This window comes from Protopterus annectens, chromosome 11.part0 (assembly GCF_019279795.1).
Source record: "Protopterus annectens isolate FY-2018-M chromosome 11.part0, PAN1.0, whole genome shotgun sequence".
NCBI classification, from domain to species: domain Eukaryota; kingdom Metazoa; phylum Chordata; order Ceratodontiformes; family Protopteridae; genus Protopterus; species Protopterus annectens.
In genome coordinates, this window is record NC_056745.1 from 1,060,959,051 (window position 1) to 1,060,972,180 (window position 13,130).

General features: G+C 39.3%; 1 protein-coding gene across 17 annotated transcripts in view; it reads left to right on the forward strand.

The window, feature by feature from the left end:
* Window positions 1–13,130, forward strand: part of LOC122815694 (mucin-19-like) — a 505,085-nt gene that overhangs the window by 186,006 nt on the left and 305,949 nt on the right. For all 17 annotated transcript variants that reach the window (XM_044088394.1, XM_044088400.1, XM_044088403.1 and 14 more), the window contains exon 16: window positions 5,223–5,349. In XM_044088394.1, coding sequence (XP_043944329.1) covers window positions 5,223–5,349 — 127 coding nt within the window. The remainder of the gene's footprint in view (window positions 1–5,222; window positions 5,350–13,130) is intronic.

A 13,130-nucleotide genomic window follows, 5' to 3' on the forward strand; every position in this document is an offset into this window, starting at 1 on the left:
AATAACAATAAAATCTGCCAGGGATCATAATATCAGTATGACCCCTAATTTGTACTTTATTGCAAACCATAATGTTTTTACGTTGGGCACAAGCCCCACACTTAGACATTTTTCCATTCTTCTTATTTTTTCCTGCCCTTTCAACTAACTATTTAAAATGCTTTCTTTTTTGTAAACAATGTTTGGCTTCTCACCAACAACCTGTAACTATTCCTGGTCAATTCTAAAATATCCCAGTTCCTTCTAATTATGGTACAAACAGAATTAAAGTCCTGGTTGAATGGTATAATACATCATTAGTACTTATTCTAATATTTGCGTTTGTATCAATACTGGTCACAAATCTGCCTAAAATATGTGCATAAATTCCACCATCTCTTTTCCTCTTCACTTCACTGCAAATTCATTAACAAATTAATCTGGGTAACCTCTTTTAACTAACATCTCCTTCAAAATGTTGCATTGGTCAAGGAACAAGTGATTTTCTGAAACCATCCTTACTAAGTGAACACAGTGGCCCTTAACTAAAGTTTTCTTTTGGTGTGGTGGATGACAACTATTGTAGTGTAACAGGGTATTAGAGTATGTAGGCTTCCAGTATAAGTTAGACACAAACATCTTATTTATTCTAGCCTTATAAATCATGATATCTAGGTAGTTTACCTTTTTATGGTCAAAACCCATAGTAATTTGTAGGAAAAGGCCTTTATTATTCCTCTCCACAAAGGCGGCAATAACAATGACATCCCAAACTTTTGCCCTATCATCATCCTATCCCCTATTTCTGAAAGGTTGTCCACCAACAACTCTTACCCTATCTCATTAATAATCAGCTACTTACGTCTATTCCCTCCTTTCCTTCCTAGAAACAAGCAACAAAGCCCGTGACTCTGGCTACTTCATATCCACTTTTTTTCTTAACTGCTGTAAGGCATTTGACACCATTTCTGACAACATGCTTCTTACCAAACTCCATAAACTTAAGCTAGCCCCTTCTTCTACTAATTTGCTCTCAAGCTATCTCACAAACAGGCAACAAGCAGTTAAATGGAAAAAAAGTTACCACACCCTTCCTCAATACATCCACAGGCATCCCCCAAGGTTCCATTCTAGGCCCCCTATTATTCACCATATTCATAAACATCTTCTACCAAGCCATTCCAAACTCCAGTCTCATTCAATATGCTGATGGCTCTACTATAATTTTTTTCTCTCCTTCCATCACAACTCTCAACAATCTGGCACAAGCCACATTCTCTTTCACTGAACAGTGGATGTTAGACAACCATCTAGCCCTTAATGCAGCCAAAACAAAACTTATGCTATTCAATGCCTCCAAAACCTCTTCCCTAGACAAACAACCCTCTGCAATTACCGGAACAAATAATATCCCCCTTGAACTAGTCTCTCACACAAATCTACTAGGAGTTATCATTGACAATCAAATAAAATTTGACAAGCATCTACAAGCAAATATCAAAAAAACACACAAAAAATTAGGTATGCTTTACTGTTACAGTCGTTTTATCTTTCCTACCACCAGGACTACTTTAGCCAACACATACCTCATTCCATCCATATTATATGGTGCTTCTATCCTAACCAGCCTGCAATCTTCACTCAAAACAAAACTGTCATTTTGTTATAACAAAATATCCAAATTTGCAGCAGGTCATAGAGCCTCTTCCCACCACTGTAATTCCCTTCACAAACTGAATTGGCTAGAATTACCAAGCTTCCTCATATACCCAGCTCATCCAAGCACACAAACTCATTCATAACCCATCCCTCTGCCCCTCCCTAGCCAATACCTTTAAAATGCATAAACCAGGCAGATTCCTAAGATCCATTTCCCAAAACCTAATTTAATTGCTCAAACCAACACATCCAGCTGGGAATCACCTGATGTCTTTCTCTCTAGCAAACCTCTGGAACAATCTCCCTTCCTCCATCCACACCACCAACAGTCTCTTCTTATTCAAAACCTCACTGCACGCTCAGCTTACTTCACAATGGATATGCTCTTGCTCCCACCCAAACTAAATCTGACCAGACTTTCTCCCTAACTTTCCAAACTTATTTGTTACTTATCGCATACTAAATTCCAGTCCTTCATCTTGTGGTATTATAGAAAATAAATCACATACATCTATAGTAGATCATCTGAATAGAAATCATTCTTTACTTTGGATAGAAAATCCCATGAATCTTTAAAGATGTACGAAAACCAAAAACACGCAAGTGAGGCCAAGTGCACGGACTATACCATTAATCCAGGATAAATCACAAAGTCCAGCACAAACCAAGTGGATCATATAGCATTTATTGAATATAAAAGGTGGCTAACCCAATAACAACAAACTGGTTTCGGCTTTAGATAGCCTTCCTCAGTGTTCTAATCCCTAATGATAATGGACATCAGGTTCATATAACACCCCTGTGTTTCTTCTGCTTAGTCAAACTCTCTGCTTGTACTGTGCTGATGAGGTCATAATAAGGCCAAAATATGCATATCCACAGCTAGTGGGGTTTGGCTTTATTGGCCTAAAATTGTCCATTAAAATGACAAAACAAGTCATGGACATTCAGAATCACCAATTGGCTGAAACACCTGATGTTCATAAAGGTCATTTGCATATATCCCATGTGACTCTCACACAAGAGGTTTGGGAGGTCACTCAGTGGAAGTTCTAGCTTTGCTGGAGTTTCATTTTGTTTTTACTGATTGGTAAAAAATGCCAAATAAATAAATGATTACTATATTGAAAAATAGTGACAGTTGGACAGTTCCAATATATAACCACTGTAATGTGCTGAACTCAACTGTAATAGTTATATATGTTTAGATAAATAAACTGTCAAGGATAAGCATTGGTGTAAAAATCATGAGTATGCCATATGCATGTGGTTTGCACTGCATGTGTTATTTGTAGATTCTGCTGATGATCAATAAACATTGTTCTTGCTGTCAGAAATAAAAAAAAACTCTGTAATGCTTAATCACCCCTAATCCAGTTTGATAAATGTAAATCAAACATCCTTGTTTAATTATTTATTTCAGACTCATCTCAATCATCTTATATAGGAAAAACTGAAGCAGCAATACAAATTCCTGTTAGTTAACACCGCAGAGGCATAAGCAAAAAGTTAAAATGTTGATATAAAAAAGTTAACATGTTAAGTGTTCTGCATTGATGGCAGTTTAATGCAGAATGTGTTATTAGGTTTGGATTTCAAATTATACAATGTGTCTCAAGAATGTATGTGAATGTGTATTCTAGTAATATGTCACAAAAATAGTTCAGTTTGGAATCTAATGGGATTCATGGTATGAATGACTAAACCATACTTAAAAGACAGGTACATTAAGAAACTGAAATAAGTCTTGAGATTCACAGATTAGTTATAGTTATTATGTCTTATACAAACATACATGCTGCTTTCTATTTTTTATTTTCAGTCTGTCTGAAGGAAGTCAGTAGCTTTTTATCAGTTTTCATGCAGTTAAAAAAACTATATTTCCTATTTCATGAATGGGCTATGCCCTCTCACAATATATTATTGGACTGTAGGTTTATGTAATGTGTGTATGATGAGGGATCAAGCACTAATTGCAAAGTAAGATCCTTAATCCTATGATATAAAATATATCATGTATACCACAGATTAACCCTCCATATACTTATTTGTTTTTAATATGTTATTGGAGGTTTTAGCTGTCTAAATGATCTTTTGAAAAGGTCTTTACCCAAGTCATTTAGTCGTTTTTGAACGTGATTTTATATGAGTGCATTTTTATTCCAGTTTTGAAGTAATTTAATTTTCTAACAGTTTCAAGAAATTTCTCTAGTATTATTTTAGTAGTGAATGTGAATTATGTTTAGCAATGTATGTCCTCTTGTTTAGTTATATTTTAGGTAATTTAATCATAGCTATTGTAAATATTTAGATCTGGGTGCACTGCACTCACTATAAAACCTGTTTCTTTTCATCCTAAATTTGCATTATAAATTTATTGCGCATTAACCCACAAAGTCACTCACCTACACACATGTACACAGTCACAATATGAATGTTATTTTCTTGAAATGCAGCCTACTATCAGTTGTCACAAATTAGAAGGCTGAATTAACTTGTTTTTATTTATTGTGCCTGTAAGACTGACAAATGAAAAAATGTATTTTAAAATCTTGGTTCTTATTCTAGAAGGATTACATAAACAGAAATACTGACATGTTCCCTTAAAATTTGCAAATAAAAATACTGACTTGTGCCATTAAATGCTGCAGTCATAAATTGTTTCATGAATATGGAAAGACTTTTCTGTCCATAAATGTTATTTTTGGTGTCATGTCAAATCATTAACATGAGAATAATGGTACAGCGAGAGAACAGGAGAGCTGCATTATGCATTATGACCATTATGTAGGGAAAATAAATTATCACAGCAGAATGATAGATAATCTCCCACATATGTCAGATAATGTCACACATATGTCTATGCTATCCTTTCAGAAATTTGCTTTTATGTTATCTACAATTAAAACTGACAAAAAATATATAATGTTTCCTCTACAAACTCTAATAAGGCAATGAAAATGCTATAAAATACATTTTACTAAATATATTTAAAACTTCATTCCCTTTATTTGCAATATTCACTATCTATCTAGAAATCATTACTCATATGATGCCTGGCATTGTCTTTTTGTTTTCTCTTAAAACTTCAGCTGAGGGGATTGACCAAGTTGTAAATTGTCTCAGCTGCAGCTGTGAGAAAACCAATTAACTTTATCATCAGATAAAATTTTGGTTACTGAAGTTTTAAAAGGAGGAGTAGAGTTTTTCTGAAGTTTGATGTTATCAAAGATGTCAAAATCTGTAAAGTTTATTTCACTGCAGCTTGGAGTATGACAACATGAGACTATATGGCTATATATTTGTAGTATATATGGAGATCTGTCACTAAATGCCTTTTTTCTGCAGAACTGAGTGCTAAAGGGTACCATTGAGAACCTAAAGCATGGTACAATAGAAATAAGGCAATAACTGATACCAACTTGACAAGAAACAAAGGCTTAACTATGAAATAATTGAACATGAAATGTTATTAAGTATTCAAATGCATTTGCCATCTGCCTGTCATTTCTAAATTCCTATCCACATTATTTTTTATTGATATATTTTTCAATTCTAACGTTAATGTTGATTCTGTTTTTCAGAAATGTAAGAGCACAACATGTATTTCTAACCAACCAACGACCACCATGTGTGAGTCACTGGGGAACTATGCCAAAGCATGTGCTTTAAAGAACAGACCTGTTGGTGACTGGAGGAATGGCACTTGTGGTAAGTGAGCAAAATAATGGCTAAGACTATTATAACACACCAGAAATATATCTATTTATATTCTTAACATAATGGTAAATTTTACTAAGCATTCTAAGCATATAAATAAGTATGGCAACTTCATGCTGCATTATTTTTGCACATAGTAATCCGACCATTCCATAGCACCACCATCGCCCGAATAAAATCATTACCAAAATTACCCATACCCCACACTCCCAATATCACAATACCCCACTACCACTGGTTTCCTTATCCATATGCCTCTACATTAGCTCCATCATTACCTCCTACCACTATTCACTAATTAACCTCAATTACCTCAGGTCTCCCACTCTACCCTTCTCCACAAATCACCTTTTCAAACTTATTACATCCCCAACCATGTAAATCCCACTTTAATATTACCTCACCAATTTATTATATCGAACAATGCAGAAAATAATCAAGCCTCAGATTCCACTCCCTAATAATGTCATACCTTAAATTTATTACCAACATAGCAGCCCAATTACTTCTAGGAGGTGATATTCACCCCAACTCCAGCCCAGCAACTACCTACAATAACACATGCAATTCCCACTTTCCATTTAAACACAAATCCTCCAACTTACTAATACTCAACATTAACATTCATAGCATCATGAACAAAATAGAAGAACTGCATACCACTATCTCTCTATATAACCACAACATAATACTCATTACTGAGACATGGCTTAAGCCCCATATCAAGAACAACTTCATAACCCCACCCGGATATAACATTGAAAGGGTAGACAGACTACACAAAAGAGGGGGTGGTATTGCCCTACTTTACAAAACTAACTTAAAACTCCTGCTTCTACAAAAAGAATTCCCTAACTTCAATAATGTTGAAACTATAATTGCTAAACTCCTCTTAAACCAGCACAAGCACCTAAACTTACTTGGGATCTATATACCCCCAGGAGACAACCTAACCACTCTAGAATCAGTACTTCACTGGGCCTCCCATTCCCTTCCCCAAAAAAACTACAGTTCTAGGTGATGTCAACATCGACTGGAACTCTATCCACTCCCAAGCACCCATCAACCATATTAACCTATATAACTTCAACCAACTCATTCAGTCACCCACTGGTACTGACAAGACAACAAAGAGAGAATCCACCTTGGACTGGATGCTCACTAATCAGGCCAACATTGCCCATCAGTGTGGTACACTTCCCACCTTTCTCAGTGACCACAACCCCAATTTTATCCTTAGACACAAACTGAAATCTGAAAACTCCCCTACACTGTTTCAAATCCGCTCCCACAAAAACTTCCCCAGAGATCAATTTCTGGAAGCTTTAACATCCTGCAACTGGGCCCCCCTCAAAACTCTCCCTCAGGACAAGGCAATAGAATACTTTAACTTTGACTTCCTAAGTATTCTTAATCTACTAGCCCCAATCAGAACAATTAGGTTCATAGGTTCATAGGTAGGTACTAGGCTATCTGCCCAAGGGCATTTATAAGCCTAGCCAGAATGTGTTGGCTTTCACCTCCCTTTTAAATTAGTTACCTGGGCCTCTGTCTAGCAGGGCCATTGAAGTGATCCCAGGGGTGAATTTAAGATTTCCCATCCACTCGTCAAGATTTCTCTTGAAGAGTGTCAGTGAGGGGCTTTGCCTAACATAAACTGGGATTCTATTCCAGAGTGAGGGAAGTCTCTGGGAAAAGAATCTATCCCTCCAGCATGTCCTGTTTATTGTTGTGTTGAGGTTTAATTCACTGGAGCATGTGGCTCCAAGATATTTGGTTTTCTTGAGGTGGAGCATATCCATTAATTCCGGGTTGGACATGGCCTTATACATCAGGCAGAGATCATCTCTGAGCAGGCGGTAAGAAACTGAGTACAGCTGGAGTTTCTTTAGTTGATCTGCATAGGGCATCTGTTTGAGGCCCATGATCCTCTTGGTGAGGTACTTCCATGGTCTTTCCAGCTGTTGCAAGTGTCAAGTAAGGTACATTCTAAATGGGGCATTGTACTCTATTATGGGCCTAATGAGTGATGAGTAGAGGGGTTCAATGACCTCTCTTGATCTAGATGTGAACCCTTTCGTGATTAAGTGGGCTACATAGAAGGAATTTCTAACCACTTTGGCAATATGATTATCAAAGGAGAGGTTGCTATCTACCTGGGTCCACAGGTCCATAATTACATCTTCCATACTTAGTGGATTACCATCTATGTGATCATTCGTGGGCACTTTGTTTTTCCCAAAGGGGATGACAATGCATTTTTTTGCATTCAGCTTGAGGCCATGGTTCTGACACCAGGTATCTGCCTCTGTGAGACCCTTCTGGAGGATGTCTGTGTCAGCCAGAGAGTCAATTATGGCACCCAGTTTGCAGTCATCTGTGAACTTGGTCAGCCATAGTCCTCCCGTGCTTGCCTGTACCTCAGAGAAGTATACACCAAAATGTAAGGGTCCCAGGACTGAGCCCTGTGGGATGCCACTTGTAACTGATTTAGAGTCGGACATGGCACCCGCAACTCTGACCATGTGTCTTCTATCCATGAGCCAGTTGGCAACCCATCACGTGACATAGGGGTTAATGTTCAAGCTGGTCAGCTTATCTATGATGCCAGAGTAGGAAATGGTGTTTAAGGCCTTAGCGAGGTCCAGGTAGGCTGTGTGGACTACCCTTCCTTCATCTATGGCCTTGGTGGGTTGGGAGGGTGGCCTAATGGTTAAGGTGCTTGCCTTACAAACACAAGGTGCAGGGTTTGAGTCTCACAAGGGATAATTGGCTAGGCTTAAAATGGCTCGCAAGGGCAGTTAGCTTAGTACTAATCTATGAACCTATGAACCTATGGTAACTGTTTCAAAGACGTCAACTAGATTTAGGTGGCATGATCTGCCTTTAACAAAGCTGAATTGGGTAGGGTCCAGTTTCTGGAGGTTCCCAATGTCTCTGTTTATGAGATCCATGATGATTCGCTCCATAGCTTTCCAGACCAGGCTAGTCAGGCTTATAGGGCAATAGTTCCCAGGTTCTGTTGTGGCACCACCATTGTGGAGTGGGATGACTGTTGCTGTATGCCATTCTTTGGATACATAGCCTGTGGTAAGGCTGAGTTTGAACATTGAATTTAGGTGAGGGTTTAGTTCATTTTGGAGCTCGTGTAAGACGCAGCCTGGGATACCATCTGGTCCCATTGACGCTGTGTTTTTAGCTTTGGAGAGGGCTGCTTTTACCAGCTTGTCTGTGATGTCTGGGGCTCTGCATTCTTCTGGGATGGACACAGGCCCCTTTGGGGGGGGGGTAAAGATTTGCACTGAATCCATCAGCCAGGATGTTGGCAATGTCAGTCAGTTCAGTGTATTTTTTGCCATTTACCACTAGCTCAGAGCATATCTTGCCACCTAGATTCTTGACATAGTTAAAGAAGGCTTTGTGATTATCTTTAGAGTCTTTGGCAATTTTTCTTTCGAAACTAGTCTTGGATGATTTTATGAGGGATCGTAGTTTCTTGCTAATATTGATCAGTAATGCCTTTCCTTTTTGGGATTTTGCTCTATCATGTAATAGTTTCCTCCTTCTGTTGTATAGCTTATTTATGGCCAGGGACCACCAGACTGGTTTCCTCTTTTTGGAGAAGTAAGTCTTGGTTTTACTTGGGATGGCTCGATCCATGCATTCCTGTAGATGCTCATAGAATGCATTTGTAAGGTATTCTGCGCATTTGTAAAGGATTCTGCAGTTTGGGAAGCATTATTCTTTAGTAAGGGGGCTTTGAAACTTTCCACCTCGGTCTTGAGAAGTGAGAAGTTGGCTTTTGAAAAGTTTTTCACAGTGGTTTCCTTGACTGAGGGTGGGGTTGGGATGTGGATGTCCAGTGTGATTAGTTTATGATCTGATCTTACCAACGAAGGGTTTACCTCTGGTGTAGAGCACAGATCCCTCATGTTGGTGATGATCAGGTCCAATATGCTGTCACCTCTTGTGGGCGTGATGGCCAGCTGTTCCAGGGCATTTGAATTTATAAACTGTAGGAAGCGTTGGGCAAAGGAGTTTGTACTTGAGTAGTTATCCCAGTCAATGTTTGGGTAGTTGAAATCTCCCAATATCATGGTGTTAGGTAGGAACTTTATGTATTCCAATGTTCTCAGGAATGCTGAGTGGGGGTCCTGAGGCATGGTAGGTGTTCTGTAGCAAGCTACAATCTGAAAAGCAGTTCTGCCCACCGTTAGTTGCACATGGATGGTCTCCGAGACCACATGCTGTGCTACTAACCTGGAGGTGTGGGTATCCTTTATGAAAATGGATACACCCCCTCCTTTTGTATTTCAGTCCAGGTTCTGAGGCTGAAAGGTATGGTATGAGTTGTATCTGGTAGTGCTGGGGTGCTTTCTGGAGCCTTGAACCAGGTTTCTGTCACTGCACAGATATCAATTTTCTCCATGCTAAGGAGTGCCTCGAGTGCATGTATTTTGAGGTTTGGACTTCTGGCACTGAGTAGCATTACCCTCAGTTTTTGGTTACTTGTGTTGTTTAGGGAGGTGGGTTTGTCTTTTGAGCCTTGCCTAAAAAAGGCACTATGGGGGTGACATGAGCCTTGGCCAGTTTTCGAAAGCCTAAGGGTGGCAGGTGCAAGCAATCTCTGGTGAAGCAGCATGGCTTGTCGAGCATGTCATCCCAGGCTGACAGACACTGGATCCCCTTTGAACGACACCAATAGCTTAGCTAATTGTTAAAACTGATCATTTTTTCTTTGTATTGTGGCACCATTCTTGGTGAGGGCAAGATGCTACTCAGGGTCAGGGTCATACCGGCCTGGGCTACATGATCAGACAGCTCCTCTATGTCTCTTTTCATGTAGTCCAGGGAGGTACGTCTCAGGTCGTTCACGCCAACATGTACAATGACAGAGTCATATTTGTATTTGTTCTGGAGTGACCTGAATGCTTGTGTTATGTGGCAGATCCTGGCACCCAACAGGCAGCTTACAGTAACCTTCTTTTTGTTCAGTCTAGTGAGTGGAATGTCAATGTGCATAACAATAGAGACACCTATTACTAGTGTATTGGGTGTGTTGTTAACCTTAAGGGCTGTGGTTGCGTGGCACACTGACTTTGTGAAGTATGTGATACGTGGTTGTTGTTTGATGGTGTAGGTTACTTGGATGTCTACTTTGGAGGTCTTTACTGCTTAGGCAGATTTTTATTTAGAGCCTCTGAGTATGTTTTTGTGTATTTATTTGTGTTGTTTGCTGGTGCATGTATGACTGGTGTATGTAAGACTGGAAGTGTGGTGCAAGTGTTTCCCTTCTCCTCCAGACTGGCTGTTCCTGGTTGGGTTGAGAGAGCATGGCCTCCAGTTTGGCTGTATAGTTGCATCTCTCACATACATTTGTGTTTGTTGGAAGGAGGAGAGGGTTGTCTATGTACATGAGGCAGTTGTAACATTGCCTCAAGATTCCCAGATTCACCAGCTGGACTGGAGAGTATACCTGAAACTGCCCTTTGGGCATGCCTGTCTGGGTAAATTAACTGATTTACTGATTGTCTGGTAGGGACGAATAGGGAGCCTTGTACTACTGTATAGTAAAGGGGAGGTGTAGTGTTAGCATTTATTAGTGCTTACTGAGAGCTTGGGCTGTAAAAGGAACATTAGAGTGCTTTAATTGAGAGTTTGACTAGTTCTAAGGGAAAAATTAAAGAGCAGACTTCGTGGAGCATGGAATATTTTAACCCTAGCTAACTGGTGCTGCGCAGTGCGCAAAACCGCGCAAATGTGGGTTTTAAGGCAGGGAGGTAAAAGAGATAGGAATTAGCCCAAAATGGCCAAAAAACTACTAGTTGCCGGGCTGAGACCACTCCTCCAGGGACAGTTAGGCTGGTCAAAGTACCCCACTCTCACTGGTGAACAGAGAAACTTCCTCCTATACAAGTTAGGATATGGACAACACAGGAATGTATACCACAGTCCTGAATTCAGCAGAACCCGAAAACTGGACTGGACTAGCTTAGTAAAGGCGGGAAACAAATTTTTTTTTTCTTTTTTTGGCAGAAGATAGAATAAACCTTCACAAGAACACTTTAAATGCTTATAACAGGCTAGCGCACTTTAGTGTGTAGCCTACAACAGTTAAATAGCACAAAAATAGACTTACACAACTTTAAAAAGTGCTAACAGCAAAAAAAAAACAGTTTAGTATGCAGCAGAGAATGTTTTTTTTAAGCTCAGAAATGCTAGAAATCACTTTTTGGTGAAACTAGCAGTCACAAGAGAAAATGCAGAGAAAAAAATACTTATATCAGTTGAAAGTCACTCTTTTGTCAGTCTGCTGCTTGTAGTACTCTGCAGGACATCACGAGGAGCTTGGCTGAGTAGTATGCAAGCACAAAACTGTGCAAATGTAGGTTTTAAGGCAGGAAGAAGAAAGAGATAGGAATTAGCCCAAAACGGCCAATAATCTACTAGCTGCTGGGCTGAGACCACTCCTCCAGGGACAGATAGGCTGCTGAAACCTCCCCACTCTCACTGGTGAACAGAGAAACTTATACCACAGTCCTGAATTCAGCAGATCCTGGAAACTGGACTAGACTAGCTTAGTAAAGGCGGGAAACAAGAATATTGTTTTTGCTTTTTACTTTTTTTGACAGAAGATAGAATAAACTTCCATAAAAACACTTTAAATGCTTATAACAGGCTACTGCACTTTAGTGTGTAGCCTACAACAGTTAGCACAAAAAATGTGCTAACAGCAAAAAATAAATCAGTTTAGTATGCAGCAGAGAAAGTTTTTTAAAGTTCAAAAATGGTAGAAATTGCTTTTTGGCAAAACTAGCAGTCACAGGAGAAAATGCAGAGAAAAAATACTTATATCAGTTGAAAGTCATTCTTTTGTCACTCTGATGCATGAAGTACTCTGCAGGACACCACGAGGAGCTTGGCTGAGTATTATACAAGCACAAAACCGCACAAATGCAGGTTTTAAGGCAGGGAGATGAAAGAGATAGGAATTAGCCCAAAACGGCCATTATACTACTAGTTGCTGAGCAGAGACCACTCCTCCAGGGACAGATAGGCTGCTCAAAGCTCCCCACTCTCACTGGTGAACAGAGATCTTCCTCCTATCCAAGTATGGGTATGGGCAACACAGGAACTTATACCACAGTCCTGAATTCAGCAGAACCTGAAAACTTGACTAGACAAGCTTAGAAAAGGTGGGAAACTAGAATTTTTTTGTTTTTTTTTTTCTTTTTTTGGCAGAAGATACAATACACTTTCACAAAAGCATTTTAAATGCTTATAACAGTCTAGCACACTTTAGTGTGCATCCTACAACAGTTAAACAGCACAAAAAATACTTATATGACTTTAAAAAGTGCTAACAGCAAACAAAACAGTTTAGTATGCAGCAGAGAAAGTTTTTTAAAGTTCAGAAATGCTAGAAATCGCTTTTCGGTGAAACTAGCAGTCACAGGAGAAAATGCATTGAAGAAAATACTTATATGAGTTGAAAGTCACTTTTTTTCGCTCTGCTTCATGTCGTAATCTGCAGGACATAACGAGAAGCTTGGCTGAGTAGTATGCAAGCGCAAAACCATGCAACTGTGGGTTTTAAGGCAGGAAGATGAAGGAGATAGGAATTTGCCCAAAACGGCCAATAAACTACTAGTAGCTGGGCTGAGACCACTCCTCAAGGGACAGATAAGCTGCTCAAAGCTCCGCACTCTCACTGGTGAACAGAGAAACTTCCTCCTATCCAAGTAAGGATATGTGTAACACAGGAACTTATA